General features: G+C 42.7%; 1 protein-coding gene across 1 annotated transcript in view; it reads left to right on the forward strand.

Annotated features, from left to right (window-relative positions):
* sez6l2 (seizure related 6 homolog (mouse)-like 2) overlaps window positions 1-20268 on the forward strand; it is a 41165-nt gene that overhangs the window by 14159 nt on the left and 6738 nt on the right. Inside the window, exons 10-17 of the mRNA XM_060902648.1 lie at window positions 3969-4107; window positions 4223-4419; window positions 4523-4717; window positions 11194-11388; window positions 11557-11748; window positions 11838-11876; window positions 16075-16192; window positions 18173-18284. Coding sequence (XP_060758631.1) covers window positions 3969-4107; window positions 4223-4419; window positions 4523-4717; window positions 11194-11388; window positions 11557-11748; window positions 11838-11876; window positions 16075-16192; window positions 18173-18284 — 1187 coding nt within the window. The remainder of the gene's footprint in view (window positions 1-3968; window positions 4108-4222; window positions 4420-4522; window positions 4718-11193; window positions 11389-11556; window positions 11749-11837; window positions 11877-16074; window positions 16193-18172; window positions 18285-20268) is intronic.

Here is a 20268-nt window from a genome sequence, read left to right on the forward strand (position 1 = left end):
TTCCCATCTTTACTTCTGAGAGCCGCTGCCACTCCAAGATGCTCTTTTTATACCCAGTCATGTTAATGACCTATTGCTAATTGACCTAATGAGTTGCAATTTGGTCCTCCAGCTGTTCCTTTTTTGTACCTTTAACTTTTCCAGCCTCTTATTGCTCCTGTCCCAACTTTTTTGAGATGTGTTGCTGTCATGAAATTTCAAATGAGCCAATATTTGGCATGAAATTTCAAAATGTCTCGCTTTCGACATTTGATGTGTTGTCTATGTTCTATTGTGAATACAATATCAGTTTTTGAGATTTGTAAATTGTTGCATTCCGTTTTTATTTACAATTTGTACTTTGTCCCAACTTTTTTGGAATCGGGGTTGTAGTATGCACTTAAATCATGATATCTGTTAAACATCAACCTCACTTTGGAATAGATTTGCTAAAATGTTTGCAAAGAACTGAAAGAACGTTTAAAAGAAAGAATGTTGAAATTAAATTTAAAAAGAAAGTGGCTGTTAGCATGTTGCTGATGTGTTGCTATGGTAATCCAGGGGGTTGTTTGGGGTGTGGCTAATGTGTTGCTATGGTTTTCCAGGAGGTTGTGACAGTGGTGCTTGAAAGTTTGTGAACCCTTTAGAATTTTAAACATTTCTGCGTAAATATGACCTAAAACATCAACAAATTTTCACACAAGTTCTAAAAGTAGATAAAGAGAACCCAGTTAAACAAATGAGACAAAAATATTTTACTTGGTCATTTATTTATTGAGGAAAATGATCCAATATTACATATCAGGGAGTGGCAGAAGTACGTGAAGGTCTAGGATTAGCAGTTAATTTGAAGGTGAAATTAGAGTCGGGTGTTTTCAATCAGTGTGGTGGCAATCAGGTGAGTGTTTGGCTTGTTTTATTTAAAGTTTTAAAATTGTTAATTTTATCTTTAAATTTGTCGTTTATTTCTTTTTGTATATACCTTTTTTAGTACTTTTTGCACTACTCCTTCACTGCTTTATCTTCTTTTTTCTTTCTATATTTTGCTGCTCTTTTGCTGCTGTAACAATGTAAGTTTCCCCTTGTGGGATAATAAAATGCTATCTTATCTTATCTTATCTTATCTTATCTTATCTTATCTTATCTTATCTTATCTTATCTTATCTTATCTTATCTTATCTTATCTTATCTTATAAGAGGGATCTATCAAGGTCTGATTTTCCCAGTACATGTTTGTGTAAATATATCATGGCACGAACAAAGGAGATTTCTGAAAACCTCAAAAAAAAAAAGAGTTGTTGATGCTCATCAGGCTGGAAAAGGTTCCAAAACAATCTCTAAAGAGTTTGGACTCTAACAATCCACAATCATACAGATGGAGGAAATTCAAGATCACTGTTGCCCTCCCCAGGAGTGGTCAAGCAACAAAGGTCACTCCAAGAGCAAGGCGTGTAATAGTCTGTGAGGTCACATGGGCGGCACGGTGGTGTAGTGGTTAGCACTGTTGCCTCACAGCAAGAAGGTCCTGGGTTTGAGCCCAGTGGCCAACGGGGGCTTTTCTGTGTGGAGCTTGTGGGGTTTCTTCTGGGTGCTCTGGTTTCCCCCACAGTTCAAAGTCATGTAGTTAGGTTTACCCAACTGCTCCCCTGCTGGGAACTACTGCACTGCTCTGGGTATGTGTGTGTGCTCATTGCTCATGTGTGTCTTCATTGCTTCAGATGGGTTAAATGCAGAGAGGAATTTCACTGTGCTTAAGTGTATGTGTGATAAATAAAGTCGTTGTTCTTCCAAATCCCTGAGGTGGTGTTTACATTAGACCATATCCGTCTCGTTTTCGTCGCGGATGCACTGTCTGTTCACATTAAAATGCCGGGAAACGACTCCACAGGCGGAACAACTTGAATCCGCCAGGGCCCACGTATTCAATCCATTACATATCTGATCCAGTGCTGTGTAAACATTGAGGAACGAGGATACGCTGTGCTGAGCTCTAGCTGACGTCGTCATTGGACAACGTCACTGTGACATCCACCTTCCTGATTCGCTGGCGTTGGTCATGCCACATTGGTCATGTGACATGACTGCTGAAAAACGGCGCGGACTTTCACTTCCTGCTATTTGTCCCGAATCACTGCTCGTGTGCTTCACTCGCGCGCTCTGTGAGCTGCGCAGGGCCGGAGTGCGCACCCTCCAGAGGGCACTTGCTGTTCAGGGCGGAGTGATTTGGAGCACGGGATGCCTGTGGAGCCGAGCGTATCTGTGTATTGATGTTGCTGTGTGCATGCGAACCGTGTATTGGCGTTGCTGTGTGCACGCGAATCGTTTTAAAAACGTTAATCTGATGATCCGCTGATACGGTCTAATGTAAACACCACCTAAAGGAACCCAGGGTAACTTCTAAGGTGGTGTTTACATTAGACCGTATCCGTCTCGTTTTCGTCGCGGATGCACTGTCCGTGTACAAAAACGCCAGGAAACGACTCCACAGGTGGAACAACTTGAATCCGCCAGGGCCCACGTATTCAACCCAGTTCGTATCTGATCCGGTGCTGTGTAAACATTGAGGAACGAGGAAACGCTGTGCTGAGCTCTAGCTGACGTCGTCATTGGACAACGTCACTGTGACATCCACCTTCCTGATTCACTGGCGTTGGGATCACACACACAGCGGCTCAGTCCCGAATCACTGCTCGTGCGCTTCACTCGCGCGCTCTGTGAGCTGCGCAGGGCCGGAGTGCGCACCCTCCAGAGGGCACTCGCTGTTCAGGGCGGAGTGATTTGGAGCGCAGGAGGAAGCGCTGAGCCGCACTGAGGTTTATTTACACATTTCAACTTATTTACCTCCTTCAGGCGCTTAAACTCAGCGAGAACATGAACATCACAGCCAGGTGTGTTTATCTGCTGGAGAAGGTGTTCGCTTGCCATCCTTCCACTTGCAAGTGGTGAGTGACTTGCGCATGCCCGATATGCACTGGGATCATGTGACGTGCCGTCTAATTAGTCATGTGATTAGCGTATCCGTGTATTGGTGTTGCTGTGTGCACGCGAATCGTGTATTGGCGTTGCTGTGTGCACGCGAATCGTTTTAAAAACATTAATCTGATGATCCGCTGATACGGTCTAATGTAAACACCACTTAAGCAATCCACCTCTCTCACATTGGCTAACGTTAATGTTCATGAGCCCACCATCAGGCGAACAACAATGGTGTGCGTGGTAGAATTGCAAGGGGAAAGTCACTGCTCTCCAAAAAGAACATTGCTGCCCAACTACAGTTTGTTTAAGATCACATGGACAAGTCAGAAGGCTATTAGGAAGTATGGTTTAAAAAATACCAAAGAATAGTTAAAGAAGAATATTGTTAATATTTTGGAATGGCCAAGTCCTGACCTTAATCCAATACAACAAGTTGGAGCTGTACGGAGGAATGGGCTAAAATTCCTCCAAGCCGGTGTGCAGGATTGATCAATAGTTACCAACAATGCTTAGTTGCAGTTATTGTTGCACAAGGGGGTCACAACAGATACTGAAAGCAAAGGTTCACATACTTTTGCTACTCACAGATATGTAATATTGGAGCATTTTCCATAATAAATAAATAAATGACCAAGTATAATATTTTTGTCTTATTTGTTTAATTGGGTTCTCTTTATCCAATTTTAGGATGTGTGTGAAAATCTAATGTTGTCTTAGGTGATATTTATGCAGAAATATAGAAAGTTCTAAAGGGTTCACAAACTTCTGCTGTTAGTTAAGAAAAAGAAACAATGAGTAAAAAAAGAAAGAAAGAAAGAAAGAAAGAAAGAAAGAAAGAAAGAAAGAAGGTTTTATTATCAACATTAGTATGTGTATATTACATAGTTACACATCCTTTTCTAAAGCACAATTTGATGTCTATGATATTAATAGTACCTTGTCGTTTTTTTCTGCACCATCCTGTACCCTTCTTGCTTTTCATACTTTCACGCATCTCTGTATGACACATTCAGCTCTATGTGGTGGGGAGCTGACAGATGCGACAGGAACCGTACTGTCTCCTGATTGGCCACAGAGCTACTCCAAGGGGCAGGATTGTGTGTGGCAGATCCACGTCAGTGAGGACAAGCGGATTGAGCTGGATGTGCAGATGTGAGTGTGTGTACGTGTATGGGTGTGCACACGTAACGTTAATGAAAGTGCAGCCACTGATCTAGCTTGATTGATCGAGGTCTTGATCAATGCCTCTTTGTTTTCCCCCCCAAAGTTTGAACATTCGTCACAATGACATTCTCACCATATTTGATGGCCATGACCTCATGTCCCATGTGATTGGTCAGTATTTGGGGTCACGGGAAAGGTTCCGAGTTGTGTCTGGTGGCTCAGAGGTCACTATTCAGTTTCAGAGTGACCCAGATGATTCCACCTTCATCCTGAGCCAAGGCTTCCTGATTCACTATCGAGGTAAAATGATTAGCATCCATCATACTATGTTTTATTTCTTTTGTGGATTTCATTTTGCATTCCGTACTCTGACTGAGGTGTCACTTGATTTGATCTTCTCCAGAGGTGGAGCCTAATGACACATGCCCCACTTTGCCACCAATTGAATTTGGCTGGAGTAGCTCTTCTCATGTCTCACTCGTGAGGGGCAGTGTAATAACCTATCAGTGTCAACCTGGCTATGACATTGTGGGTTCTGACATCATCACATGTCAGTGGGATCTCTCTTGGAGCAACAGCCCACCTACCTGTGTGAAAAGTAAGTCCATGGTTTAAAATTACTTATTGCTGCTAATAAGAAATGATAGACGAATATAAGCACCTGTTATACTGTCTTTTCCCAGTATAACTTGACAAAATGGGCTAGCCTTAGTTTAGTTCCTGCTGAAAATCAGGCCTCCTATTTAATGATTAACTCTCATGCATTTGCTCATTACAATTTAAACACACTTGTACTGTATACTTACGAACATATTTGCATCATTATATACTTGAATCCTTGCATACGAACATGCTTGTTTACTTATATATTTGCACACTAGCATACACTCACTGGCCACTTTATTAAGAACACCCATGCACCTGCTGTTTTATGCAGTTTTCTAATCAGCCGATCTCTTAACAGCAGCACAATGCATAAAATCATGCAGATACAAATCAAGAGCTTCAGTTAATCTCATCTCATCTCATCTCATTATCTGTAGCCGCTTCATCCTTCTACAGGGTCGCAGGCAAGCTGGAGCCTATCCCAGCTGACCACGGGCGAAAGGCGGGGTACACCCTGGACAAGTCGCCAGGTCATCACAGGGCTGACACATAGACACAGACAACCATTCACACCTATGGTCAATTTAGAGTCACCAGTTAACCTAACCTGCATGTCTTTGGACTGTGGGGGAAACCGGAGCACCCGGAGGAAACCTACGCGGACATGGGGAGAACATGCAAACTCCGCACAGAAAGGCCCTCGCCGGCCCCGGGGCTCGAACCCAGGACCTTCTTGCTGTGAGGCGACAGCGCTAACTACTACACCACCGTGCCGCCCCACTTCAAACATCAGAATGGGAAAAATTGTGATCTCAAAGTGTGGCTTTCACTCTGGCATGGATGTTGGCGCCCGATGGACTGGTTTGAGTATTTCATAAACTGCTGATCTCCTGGGGTTTTCACACACAACAGTCTCTAGAGTTTACACAGAATGGTGCAAAAAAACCCAAAAAACATTGAGTGAGAAATGACAGTTCTGTGGATGGAAACAAAAACCTTGTTGATAAGAAAGATCAGAGGAAAATGGCCAGATTGGTTCAAGCTGAGCGGCACGGTGGTGTAGTGGTTAGCGCTGTCGCCTCACAGCGAGAAGGTTCGAGCCCAGTGGCCGACAAGGGCCTTTCTGCATGGAGTTTGCATGTTCTCCCCGTGTCCGCGTGGGTTTCCTCCGGGTGCTCCGGTTTCCCCCACAGTCCAAAGACATGCAGGTTAGGCTAATTGGCTCCTCTAAATTGACCGTAGGTGTGAATGTGAGTGTGAATGGTTGTCTGTATCTATGTGTCAGCCCTGTGATGACCTGACGACTTGTCCAGGGTGTACCCCACCTCTCGCCCATAGTCAGCTGGGATAGGCTCCAGCTTGCCCACAACCCTGTAGAACGGGATAAGTGGCTACAGATAATGGATGGATGGTTCGAGCTACCAGGAAGGATATAGGAACTCATAGCAACTTTTTACAACCGTGGTTAGCAGAAAAGCATCTCAGCATGCAACAGCAGAAGACCACATTGGGTTATACTCTTGCCAGCCAAGAACAGGAATCTTAGAATCAAGAACAAGTTCCTATTAAAGTGGCCGGTGAGTGTACATACATTCTAGCTGTGATAGAGCAGGGGTTTGGGAGATTGAAGAGATGAGGACAGGCAGGCTGTTGTACTTGTGTTTATTTACACTTTTGCTTAACTCTGCACTTTTTAGCAACTTGATTAGACAGCGGTCAGCACTCAGCAATTTAAACACACACACACAGTTTTGTGCTGGATCACAACTTCTCTCTCTCTCTCTCTCTCTCTCTCTCCAGCTATCAGCACTCTCCCCCTTTTATGTCTTCCACAATTCACTGCAACACAAAGCACACTCATTAATTGAATCTGTCGCAGGTGCGATCCCTTTGCAGCTTACCTCCCATGGATGCTCTCTCCATTCACAGACCGGTGCTAGGTCCAGCCTCTGCCTCTACACTAGCATGCTTGAATATTTGCTCATTATAATATTTAGTACCAGTCAAAATTTTGGACGCACCTATGTCAAAACCTTTGACTGGTACTGTACAGTACATACACTACCGTTCAAAAGTTTGGGGTCACCCAGACAATTTTGTGTTTTCCATGAAAAGTCACACTTTTATTTACCACCATAAGTTGTAAAATGGATAGAAAATATAGTCAAGACATTTTTCTGGCCATTTTGAGCATTTAATCGACCCCACAAATGTGATGCTCCAGAAACTCAATCTGCTCAAAGGAAGGTCAGTTTTATAGCTTCTCTAAAGAGCTCAACTGTTTTCAGCTGTGCTAACATGATTGTACAAGGGTTTTCTAATCATCCATTAGCCTTCTGAGGCAATGAGCAAACACATTGTACCATTAGAACACTGGAGTGAGAGTTGCTGGAAATGGGCCTCTATACACCTATGGAGATATTGCACCAAAAACCAGACATTTGCAGCTAGAATAGTCATTTACCACATTAGCAATGTATAGAGTGGATTTCTGATTAGTTTAAAGTGATCTTCATTGAAAAGAACAGTGCTTTTCTTTCAAAAATAAGGACATTTCAAAGTGACCCCAAACTTTTGAACGGTAGTGTACGTACATACATTCTAGTATACTTGTATAAACATACAGCACATGTACAACCCCGATTCCAAAAAAGTTGGGACAAAGTATAAATTGTAAATAAAAATGGAATGCAATGAAGTGGAAGTTTCAAAATTCCATATTTTATTCAGAATAGAACATAGATGACATATCAAATGTTTAAATTGAGAAAATGTATCATTTAAAGAGAAAAATTAGGTGATTTTAAATTTCATGACAACAACACATCTCAAAAAAGTTGGAACAAGGCCATGTTTACCACTGTGAGACATCCCCTTTTCTCTTTACAACAGTCTGTAAACGTCTGGGGACTGAGGAGACAAGTTGCTCAAGTTTAGGGAGAGGAATGTTAACCCATTCTTGTCTAATGTAGGATTCTAGTTGCTCAACTGTCTTAGGTCTTTTTTGTTGTATCTTCCGTTTTATGATGCGCCAAATGTTTTCTATGGGTGAAAGATCTGGACTGCAGGCTGGCCAGTTCAGTACCCGGACCCTTCTTCTACGCAGCCATGATGCTGTAATTGATGCAGTATGTGTTTTGGCATTGTCATGTTGGAAAGTGCAAGGTCTTCCCTGAAAGAGACGTCGTCTGGATGGGAGCATATGTTGCTCTAAAACCTGGATATACCTTTCAGCATTGATGGTGTCTTTCCAGATGTGTAAACTGCCCATGCCACATGCACTAATGCAACCCCATACCATCAGAGATGCAGGCTTCTGAACTGAGCGCCAATAACAACTTGGGTCATCCTTCTCCTCTTTAGTCTGAATGACACGGTGTCCCTGATTTCCATAAAGAACTTCAAATTTTGATTCATCTGACCACAGAACAGTTTTCCACTTTGTCACAGTCCATTTTAAATGAGCCTTGGCCCAGAGAAGATGTCTGCGCTTCTGGATCATGTTTAGATACGGCTTCTTCTTTGAACTATAGAGTTTTAGCTGGCAACAGCAGATGGCATGGTGAATTGTGTTCACAGATAATGTCCTCTGGAAATATTCCTGAGCCCATTTTGTGATTTCCAATACAGAAGCATGCCTGTATGTGATGCAGTACCGTCTAAGGGCCCGAAGATCACGGGCACCCAGTATGGTTTTCCGGCCTTGACCCTTACGCACAGAGATTCTTCCAGATTCTCTGAATCTTTTGATGATATTATGCACTGTAGATGATGATATGTTCAAACTCTTTGCAATTTTACACTGTCGAACTCCTTTCTGATATTGCTCCACTATTTGTCGGCGCAGAATTAGGGGGATTGGTGATCCTCTTCCCATCTTTACTTCTGAGAGCCGCTGCCACTCCAAGATGCTCTTTTTATACCCAGTCATGTTAATGACCTATTGCCAATTGACCTAATGAGTTGCAATTTGGTCCTCCAGCTGTTCCTTTTTTGTACCTTTAACTTTTCCAGCCTCTTATTGCCCCTGTCCCAACTTTTTTGAGATGTGTTGCTGTCATGAAATTTCAAATGAGCCAATATTTGGCATGAAATTTCAAAATGTCTCACTTTTGACATTTGATATGTTGTCTATGTTCTATTGTGAATACAATTTCAGTTTTTGAGATTTGTAAATTATTGCATTGCGTTTTTATCTACAATTTGTACTTTGTCCCAACTTTTTTGGAATCGGGGTTGTATTTTTGAATACTGGCATAGTCACATATTCAATTCAGTTTTATTAGTATAGCACTTTTAACAACACACATTTTCACAACGCAGATTGACATAAACCATTCCCCTTATAATACTATGTGCATACTAGCATACTTTATATTATTATGGCATAATGTACAGGTGGCATGGTGGTGCAGTGGTTAGCACTGTCGCCTCACAGCAAGAAGGTTCTGGGTTCGAGCCCAGGGGCCTTTCTGTGTGAAGTTTGCATGTTTTCTCCATGTCTGCGTGGGTTTCCTCTGGGTGCTCCGGTTTCCTCCATAGTCTAAAGACATGCAGGTTAGGCTAATTGGTGGCTTTAAATTAACCGTAGGTGTGAATGGTTGTTTGTGTCTGTCTTTATATGTCATCCATGCGATGATCTGGTGACTTGTCCAGGGTGTATCCCGCCTCTTGCCTATGGTCAGCTGGGATAGGCTCCAGCTTGCCTGTGACCCTGCACATGATAAGCGGTTATGGATAATGGATGTATATCAATATATCATTAGTTTATATACACACTATATCACACCCATATGTGCTTTTTGGACAACTAGTTTGTAAAGGTGCAAGCACTTATGGATGCAAGTGCAGGGGAGAGCGGGTGCATCGCAAACTGTCAACAAATCCAAATCAGTAAGCTGGAGACGTAGTCAGGGATGAGCATGGGTCAGTCGATCAACAAACGGGACATCAAAGGGCAGGCAAGGAAACGGAGTCGGGAAATAAACGTAAACTGAGTCAAAACACGAATAGTCAGGCAGAAGTTAGAAGGCTTGGTATGATCAGGTACAGAGACACACTTCACAATGAGTGTTTGTGAATGCTGGGCTTATATAGGGAAGTGAATACTGGCAAATAGGAGACAGGTGCACTTGTTAGTACTCCGGAGTTGAGGGGCACTGTGGTACTTGGGAGATGTAGTCTGGAGCAGCCATGTTTGGAGGCTGCTCCGAACTCCGGTTTTCAGCGCTGTTACTGACATAGTCCCCTTTTGCCATTATTTTAACCTCCACTCTTTTGGGAAAGCTTTCCACTAGGTTTTAGAGAATGGCTGTAGGGATTTACCTATTCAATTCCAAGTGAAATATTTAGGTCAGGCACTACTGTCAAGTGAGGAGGCCTGAGGCACCATCTGCATTCCAGTTCATCCCAAAGGTGTTCATTGGGGTTCAGGTCAGAGCTCTGTGCAGGCCATTAGAGTTCTTCCACTCCAACTTTGGAAAATCATTTCTTCATGGAACGCGCTTTGTGCATAGTCACATTGCCGTGCTGGAACATGTTTGGGCCTTTTAGTTCCAATGAAGAGAAATTGATGAGGGCAACTACGTGAAACCAGTGGTGGGAGAGCAGTGGAGAGAGATGTGGAAGATTGAAAACAATCGTGTAGCTGCATTCTGGATCAGGTGTGGTGGTTTGATGGCACACAGGGGAGGACCTGCCAGGGGCAGTAGTCCAGTCTTGAGATGACATGGGACTGAATAGCACCTGAGTGGCTCTCAGTGGAGAGAAATGTCCAGGTCCTCCTACATTATAAAGGAGAAAAGGTAAGGATAAAACATTTGGTTGACAACACAAAGTTGTATGCGTTGCCAGATGGTATGATCTGAGAGTTCTTTAGGGAGATCACAATATTTTGATGTAGGGATTCAGCTTCAGGGATATACAACAGCTCGAGCTCACTGGGATTAAGTCTCTGGTGATGAGCTACTGTCCATGATGAGATGTCTGCCAGACATGCTGAGAGCCAAGCAGAGACGTTAGTGTCTGAGGGAGAATTGGAAAGGATGTCAAATGTCATCAGTATAGAAACTGTATGTAAGACCAAGCAATGATGTTATGTGAACAGTGGGTATAGATGGAGAATAGAAAAAGACCAAACACTGAACTTTGCTGAACACCAGTGCAGAGTCTGCATGTAGCAGATGTGGATCCCCTCTGTGTTACCTGATAGGGCCCTCCCTCCAGGTAGGAGTTTAACCACCATCAAACAGAACCAAGGCTCATGAGAAGAGACAAGGATGTGAATGACCATGTTGAAGACTGTTGAGAGGTCAATAAGTATTAGAACCAATGATAGTTTGGATGATCTTGTGGCATAATATATGTGCATACCTGGGACATCTTTGGAAATAATGGCTGATTGGGTTTTTTGTTTTGGTGTCTATATATCATAACTGCTTTTTCTACCTGACTTTGTTCCTCCTGTAGTCCAGCAGTGTCCTGACCCAGGGGAGGTGGTGAATGGAGCACGCTCAGTGCACCCGGAGTTAGGCTTTGCAGTTGGAACAGTGGTGCGCTTTACCTGTAATCAAGGTTACCAGCTGGAGGGCCCTAGTCAGATCTCCTGCCATGGCAGAGACACTGGCATGCCAAAATGGAGTGACCGTAGCCCCAAATGTGTCTGTAAGTGTTTGTGTTTCATTTGTTTTCACGTGTATTTCTTAGTGTTCATGTGTATGAAATTATCACTGTTTTCTTTGCATGAATTATAACTCATTACAAACATTCAAAGTTACACAATAGCATATTTCTTCTTCATGTATTTCTCATCTTTTTCTCACACAATTGCAGTGAAGTATGATCCATGCCCAAATCCTGGTGTGCCAGACAATGGTTACCAAACACTGTATAAACATAGTTACCAAGCAGGAGAGTCTCTGCGCTTTTTCTGTTACGAAGGCTATGAGTTGATTGGAGAGGTCATCATTAACTGTGTCCCAGGACACCCCTCTACGTGGAGCAACACACCCCCTTTCTGCAAAGGTATGAAGAAATGCACCAACGCACAAAAAGGTGCTGCATTCTAATGAAATACACTATTATATGCTCAGTGTATATTATATTCTCTACAGTGGCCTATGAGGAGCTGTTGGAAGACCACAAACTGGAAGGTATTACAGCTGCACCATAAACACCACATTTACTGTAACATTCACTACTAAACATTTAATAATGTGTAATAGTTACTCCTAAGTCTCACTTATAACTCAATCATGCTCAGCTGGCTCATGTGTCGAATCCAGGGGGCTTCATAACTTTGCAAAAATAGATATGGGTGATACAAACTCATATTATTAGTTGAACATTTTTCAATGATGAGCTTTTTTATTCATTTTATTTCTCATTGGTAAGTAAAGGGTTAAATAGTTTATGTATAGACTCGTTATTATTCTTGTATAAAGTCAGTTTGCATTGGCCAGGTAATGCTTGCATATTAGCATATTTACATATCTACACACTTGCATACTACCATACTTACATACTTGCATGCTAACATATGTATATACAGACTTGTATACTAGCATACCCACACAGTTCAGTGTTCTCCCCAGAGTGCTTCTGCGTGTCAGGGCCGACACGCTATTTTTTTGCCCCAGCACTCACTGAAAAATCATGTCAGATTCCTACCTCGCGATGTTTGGGGCATATTTTCAAGGAAAATCAGTGTTTTGGGCTGGTTTGCTGGCATGATGCACTCAGGCAGACAGGAAATACCCCTGGGAAATCCCCAATCACAACAAACACCCTCAATCACTTTGCTGCTGCACTGGTACCATGACGCTTCAGTGTGCTCCGAGATCATGGTTTATGGTTTTTGTGTGGTGGGTATACATCTCTAGCCTGGCTAACGCGACTTCAAAGCTCTCCGAGCATTTGGTCTGGCCAAGCTATTAAGCCAAACCGTTTCCCAGAGCCCGTGCTTGACCCGCCTCCCTGAAATGCCTCAGTTTGCTACTGGTCGAAGCCAGAAAAGGCTGTGATGAAGCTTAAACCAATCACACCACTCTTTCTTCTGACGTATGCGACGCAACGGGGCTAACTGGTAGATTAAACTCTTACCGAAGCCGGTCGGGAGCAAGGCGAAAACGTCCTTCCTTTCAATAAATACCTCCAGGGCTGCTCTTTGCTCCGTTTTCAATGAGAACTTCCCGTTGAATGCTTTCAATACAGCATCTACCGCTGTGTTAAAGGCTTGCCGCTGCTCCATGTTCGTGATGTGAATGAAGCACTTCCGGCATAGATTCTGTAAACAATCTATGGCTTCCGGTCGCAGTTCTACTACGTCAGTGCCTTGAACACGCCTCTACCCAGGGCCGTTGGAGATGCTCAAAGTTGATTGGTTCCCGATTTTTCGGGAGCTTGGAAATGCTGTAGATAGCCTGCCTGGCCAGACTAAGCTCGGAACAGGCCCTCATGTTGCGTCGTGCTTAGGATGGGCGGGCTCAGGCTAATACATCTCCACATTTCAATCATGCCGAAAAGAGGTGCAAATGGTGCTCAGCGCCGCATAGATTCGTATTTTTGACAACTAAATGAGAGTAAGACAGAAGAGTTAGAAAGAGAAGAGGAAAGAAGTGAAACTAAAACCAAAGTTTGACGTATTAAGTAGGCCTAAGTATAAAGGTGCTACTCAAGATTGTAGCATTTGTGCAGTAAATGCAGTCTGCAGAGGTATTATTATTATTTTAAGTGCAACAGAACTCATTTAAACTTTTGGTTAATGGTGTTCTGGTAGTGGTTCAGGTAATAAAACAGCACTATTATATAATACATTGTTATCAGATGATGACTTTATTTTTTGCTCATGTGAACCCCATGCTGCAAACCACATCATCACAGACCTCCACTTGTTGTAGCAACCTTTTCAAACATGTTAACAGTAAAAAGTGACAGTGTCAGTACCACCATCAAATGCTCCTAAAAGTCACCAGATGCCACCAAATGGGCTCCCCTTTTTTCAAAATTTTCTGGAGGAGCCCCCCCCCCCCCCCCAGACCCCCCTCTCATACTCTCACCCCACATTCTGTTGTCACACCATGAAAGTTAGGGCTTTATTTTAATCCTGGGGCGAACACTGCACTTGCACATTAGCACACTTACAGCTGACGTACATGCATCCCAATATAAATGTACACAAGCATACTAGCATACTTGCATTCCTACAATCTGTTCTAAAATGGATATGATTTTTTTCCTCCAGGACTAAACAAAATTAAGTAATTAAATGTGTAAAATCGGGGTGGCACGGTGGTACAGTGGTTAGCACTGTCGCCTCACAGCAAGAAGGTTCTGGGTTCGAGCCCAGTGGCTGACGAGGGCCTTTCTGTGTGGAGTTTGCATGTTCTCCCCGTGTCTGCGTGGGTTTCCTCCGGGTGCTCCGGTTTCCCCCACAGTCCAAAGACATGCAGGTTAGGCTAACCGGTGGCTCTAAATTGACCGTAGGTGTGAATGTGAGTGTGAATGGTTGTCTGTGTCTATGTGTCAGCCCTGTGATCAGGGCCGGATTAACATGGCCAGGGGCCCCTAGGCTACAAGTTGCTGTAGGCAACTTTTTTTTCATTATTAAACTTTGTACAGCTGGGCCAGCAAAAACAGAACACCAAAAACTATAAGGTTTAGATTGACAACAACTTATCACAACTTATGCAACTGTCAATTGAATGTGCCTGTAGGCAGTGATGGGAATAACGGCGTTAGAAATAAACGGCGTTACTAACGGCGTTACTTTTCCTTAGTAACGAGTAATCTAACTAATTACTTTTTACATCGTTATAACGCCGTTCCCGTTACTTACAATAAAATACTATGCGTTACTTTATTAAAGCTGTTCTCATCTGGCACGCTGCTCGTTCAGCCTTTCTTTACTCTGCTTTAGTGGGGGGCGGGGAGATGCGAGACAACAGCATAGTAAGCCAATCAGAGTAGATTTAGACAGCATACGTAGGTAGGCTCCGCCTACTGCACTACTGCGCACACTTTCAATCAGAAGACACAGCAATGGCGAGCGGTCAGCCCAGCACTGCGCTTTCACATTGGAAATACAGCCATTGCTTTTCATTACTTGAAATAAAAGGCAAAAATGTCTACGTGCAATGCACATTATGTCGAGGAACAAAGCGTTTGTCCTCGTCAGTGGCCAGTAATTAGTAACAATTTTAATAACTACAAAAATATATTAAATTTGATAGATGTCTTATCTCACATTGTCCCACAAAAATATTAATATAGTGTAGATAACATTACTAATTGGTTCTGTTAAGTGTCCATTTCAGTCATTAAACAGATTTAACATTCACTTTTATTATGATTACACTAATTGAATTTGATTTTTTTTGAGGGGGAACAAAATGTAACGGAATAATTACTTTCCCTGGTAATTAGTTACTTTTATGACAAAGTAACTCCGTTACTAACTCAGTTACTTTTTGGGAAAAGTAACTAGTAACTATAACTAATTACTTTTTGAAAGTAGCGTGCCCAACACTGCCTGTAGGCCTTTTAGGCAACTGAACCTCTTAAGTACTGGCTGCAGCTAACATAACGTTTGCTACGCTAGTGTCATGATGACTTGCACTTGCCAGTAGGGTTTCATTAGGTTTAAAAAACCCTGTTAGTTTTGGTATATTGCTCAATAGAGCTTTGTCACGTTGGGCTTTTTGCCAGTGCGCCTTGCGCTTTTGAGCACCGCTCTCGTATTTTCTGTCACACATGTTCACTGTTCAACTGTGGAGTGACGTCGTGCGTGACGTCTAACGTTTATATATGGAAGGTGGATTTGCCTCACCCAATCAGCGTCCGTTTATTTACGTAAATATTCATTTTCAGCCAATGAATATGAAGGTTTTTTTTTTCTTTTGACCTATTGGGGGCCCCCCTGCGAGGTGGGGGGCGTGGGGGCCCCTAGGCTGAAGCCATATGAAGCCTGTGCGGTGATCCGGGCGTGCCTGTGATGATCTGGCGACTTGTCCAGGGTGTACCCCGCCTCTTACCCATAGTCAGCTGGGATAGGCTCCAGCTTGCCTGCGACCCTGCAGAACAGGATAAAGCAGCTACAGATAATGGATGGATGTGTAAAATCGCCAAACAACAACTTTCATTACAATACTGATGCTAAAACCAGAGCCACTATTACATTTTATTAATAAGGTCTGGCTTAAATCTACCATAAAAAGATGTTGAAATCAACCAAAAGAAAGTATCTGTGGTACTTAAGCTAGCCGGTGTATGAACACTGACAGGGCAAGGATAATATAGAATAGCATAACGTATTTTTCACTGTTTATTCACTGTTCTCTTGCTTCTGTTCAGTCTCTCAGTCATTAGAGGCTTCCCACCAAATGCTGAGTGAGAACATTGCATTGGCCATCATCCTACCAATCATCCTGGTCATCCTTTTGATTGCTGGAATATACATGTACTACACTAAGTAAGTGGGTAAAGTTATCTTTGGTAAATACTGATTAATTATGCTTCTTTGAATTCAGTAATCCTTTCTTTCAAAAGGGCAAAATCAAATCATTGATACTTCTGCTGTAAGCATATCTACTTTCTTACCTCATAGTTTATGTTCTCCTACCTCTTAAAGGAGTGCGCAGGCTCTCATGATTTGTTTCCAGGTTAACTGGAACTTCCTGGATCTAGTGGTGTTTCTTGAAGGGGGAAGTAATCTTTTTTGCTTATTCCCTGACTAGCAAATGCAGAAGGAAGTGAAATATTATTGGTACAGGATATATAGATGATAATTTTGCTCATTTCTTTAAATTGACATGAATTACTCAGCAGTGTAACTCAGTAGGACTGTGAGTTGGCCAAGTGGTTAGCGTGTCCGCCTCTTGACCAGGCGACTGCAAGTTCTACTTGCGGCCGGGTCACACCAAAGACCATCATGAAAACGGTACCTACTGCCATCTGCAAGGCACGCTGCAATACAGATGTGAGTAGGGAGTCAAACTCTTGTGGTTACCAAAGGACTAGCCCCCACTCTAACCCTAGCTGTATAATAGGTGAGAGGCTGAGGGCTACTGAAACAGAGATCAGTGCTGCACCCATGCACCTCAAGAGCTGGTTAGTACTGGGACAGGAGACTGCCTGGGAAGACCAGATTCTGGCACAGGACAGAGGTTTTTTTTTTATAACTCAGCAGAGTAGCTATAGCACAATTCACGATTGTAAGCAGATACATTGGCAGCACGGTGGTGTTGTGTGTTGCCTCACAGCTAGCAGATTCTGGGCTCAAGCCCTGCGATCCATGGGGGCCTTTCTGTGTGGAGTTTGTATGTTCTCCCCTTGTCTGTGTGGGTTTGCTCCGGGTGCTCCGGTTTTCCCCCACAGTCCAAAGACATGCAGGTTAGGTTAACTGCTGGCTCTAAATTGTCCATAGGTGTGAGTGTGAATGGTTGAGAGGAGAAAACCTCTATAATAATCCAGTAGAAGGCAATGGGAAACCACTACTGTAATGTTCCCTAGACACTCTGATGGCTGAAGCAGTCAGAGCGGCCACATCACTGTACTGGAATGCCAAAACAGATACATTAAAAATGTGTGTTAGAAAAAAATAAAGTACACTAATTAAATAGTTTGCTTACCTCATATATGTTTTTGGAACAAGATATAGTCATTGGATTTAAAAAAAAACCTTTCACAGTATTTAACAGATATTTAAGAGTTTTATGTGAAGCACCAGGGTGGCACAGTGGTTAGTACTGTCGCCTCACAGCAAGCAGGTTCTGGGTTTGAGCCCAGCGGTCGATGGGGGCCTTTCTGTGTGGAGTTTGCATGTTCTCCCCGTGTCCGCGTGGGTTTCCTCCGGGTGCTCCGGTTTCCCCGACAGTCCAAAGACATGCAGGTTAGGTTAACTGGTGACTCTAAATTGACCGTAGGTGTGAATGTGAGTGTGAATGGTTGTTTGCCTCTGTGTCAGCCCTGCGATGACCTGGTAACTCGTCCAGGGTGTACCCTGCCTCTCGCCCATAGTCAGCTGGGATAGGCTCCAGCTTGCTTGCGACCCTGTAGAACAGGATAAGTGACTACAGATGATGGATGGATGGATATGAAGCACCTAGTAGAATATGAACAAGTTATTCCAATGTATTTGCTGACAGGCTGCAGAAAAGGTCTCCCCTGTCTGAGAAATTGTGTTTTTCTGTAAAAGTAGTTGTTTCTTTGCTACATTTATTGATAAACTATAGCAAAGCTAAAGGTTCTGGCTTGTAACGCTAACCTCAGATAAACTTCTGGTCTCTTGAGCCTGGCATCCATTTTGTGTAGAATATAACTGAAATGACACCCTTCTATACAGTTGTTTATGTCGGAAATCCTAGTAATTGTGTAATAATCTCTCTCATAGTCACTGCACCCAATTGCCATTCTACAATTGATTTGTTTTCTCTCTCTCTCTTTCTCTCAGTGTGTGTAGGTTGCAGTGGAAGCCACTGTTTTGGAAGTCCCTCTCACACACCCACTCCTACAGTCCCATCACAGTGGAATCTGACTTTAATAACCCACTGTATGAAGCAGGGGTAAGACAAGTCCATCAAATCTAATCCAATCCAATCAACAGAAGCACTGCAGGAAAAATTCAATGAACAGAATTGAATGAACATTACACAAACGCTTACTGCAGAGAATGAGATTACGAGGTCAGCTGATGTTCTATGACAGAAAAATGCACTCATGCTGCTTTCATGATGCAGAGGGAGTGATTTTAGCATGGAAATCAGCTTGAGGAACCAAACAATGAAACACATCAGAATATTTTTTTTATCAATTACGTTTTACTAAAATTAAAACACTTATATTTTTATCAAGATGCATTGTCTCACTGAGATACAACAATGTTCCATGAGTTTAATTATTATCACATGCTAATCAGTGCCATGTAATACCCCATTCCCACTCACACCGAAAACTGTACATTACATTAATATGCAGGAAGGGTGTCCTGTAGGAATGGGAGCAAAACGGCAAAGTCGAAACATTAATCTATCCCTTGGTGACCGATTATCATTTATGGAAATCTTTTGTTATGGCTCCAGTGGGAATCAGAAAGATCAGATTTACTTGTTGTGACCAGTCGTGACATTACTGGCGGTGACATAAATGATGATATTGTGACAGAATTAGTCATACTGCCTCAATGTAAAGCAACTAGCAGCAAAGTCAAAACAACTAGCAAAGAAAACCTCAGCATACATAAGCAAAAATAACAATCTGAACAAAACAAATGTTCAGAAACAGGAACAGAACTTTCACCAGAGATGTGATGCAGCTCCACTCATGCCATGTTGCTAACTAACTAATGTTTCAGCTTGGGGTTTACACAACAATGGACTTGCCACCTTGTAAATTATATGTCATGTCCAGTCTTGCATGGTTCATACATCTCATGGAGGTTTGCGTTCCGGAGCATTTCATTAAATACAGTTAGTTGGGAATACACGCTATCCATTACTTTTTCATTATGGAAGACTGAGTGGGAATTAAAAATTGGTTCTCTATTTCATGTTTTTTTTTTTCCTCTCATACAATAACGGATTTCATATGTGAAAGGGGCTTCAGATACCTTAAAGTGTAACTTCACCCCAGTTTTGAGCCTAACTCCACCCAAGGCATAATTTTGAAAAACGCGAAAAAATAAAAGGGAACAATGGACTGAGAAAGGGAGGGAGGGGCTGAGGAGGGGGCGGGCATAAACTGTGTGTGTGTGTGAGAATATTGCTGCTTGTGTTGCTGGTGTTTCTGCACACGCATGTAAAATCATGCGTCAAGTGTAAACCAGGCTCCTCTGCTTTACATCACATCATTCAAGCATGGTTTATTTTCTTAAAGTCCTTTAGGGTACAGTATGTTACTAACATACTACAATGTTCATATGTTACAGATCAAAATCTGTAATTTAAAAAAATTAGGGTGGTCAGTCTTAGGGTTGTAGAAAATTCATGTCCATTTGGGGTCGTTTGCCAAAAAAGCTTGGGAGTTAAAGATTAAATTTTTTCTCGTTTTCAGTGTGAGATTAAGCCAACCACAAGGACTGGGTGTCGTTGTCCCCCAATAACCATTTTTACCCATATTTACTAAGCCCTTATAATTTTGTGATTCCACCCCCCCCTTTTCAGTCTCCCATTGTGCTTTCCACCCTAAAGATTAGCAAGCCAAAATGGTGTATTTGTGATAACGCACATTAAGGAACAATGTAAATCAGTCATGAATTAACCGTACGTTTGTAAGAACTACTACACGTTAAGAAAAGTTTGTTTACAAAAGTTAAGGTTGGCGTATTGACTTCATCTTCCAAAGTCTCGTCTCTGTCGGTTGCTGTGCGAATCTTCTTGCAGTTGCAGCTTTGCTTTGTGTTCACGCTGGTTAATATGTGAACAGGGCTCCTGATCGAAGATCGCTTGAAGCTGCTGAGCCTCAATCTTGAACAACCAAAGAACATGTCTATTCCATTGTGCACTGTGCAGCAATGACTTAGCTCGGAGTTTCAGCTCGGCGTGTCCTCTC

The sequence above is a fragment of the Neoarius graeffei genome, chromosome 20, assembly GCF_027579695.1.
Source record: "Neoarius graeffei isolate fNeoGra1 chromosome 20, fNeoGra1.pri, whole genome shotgun sequence".
NCBI classification, from domain to species: Eukaryota; Metazoa; Chordata; class Actinopteri; order Siluriformes; family Ariidae; genus Neoarius; species Neoarius graeffei.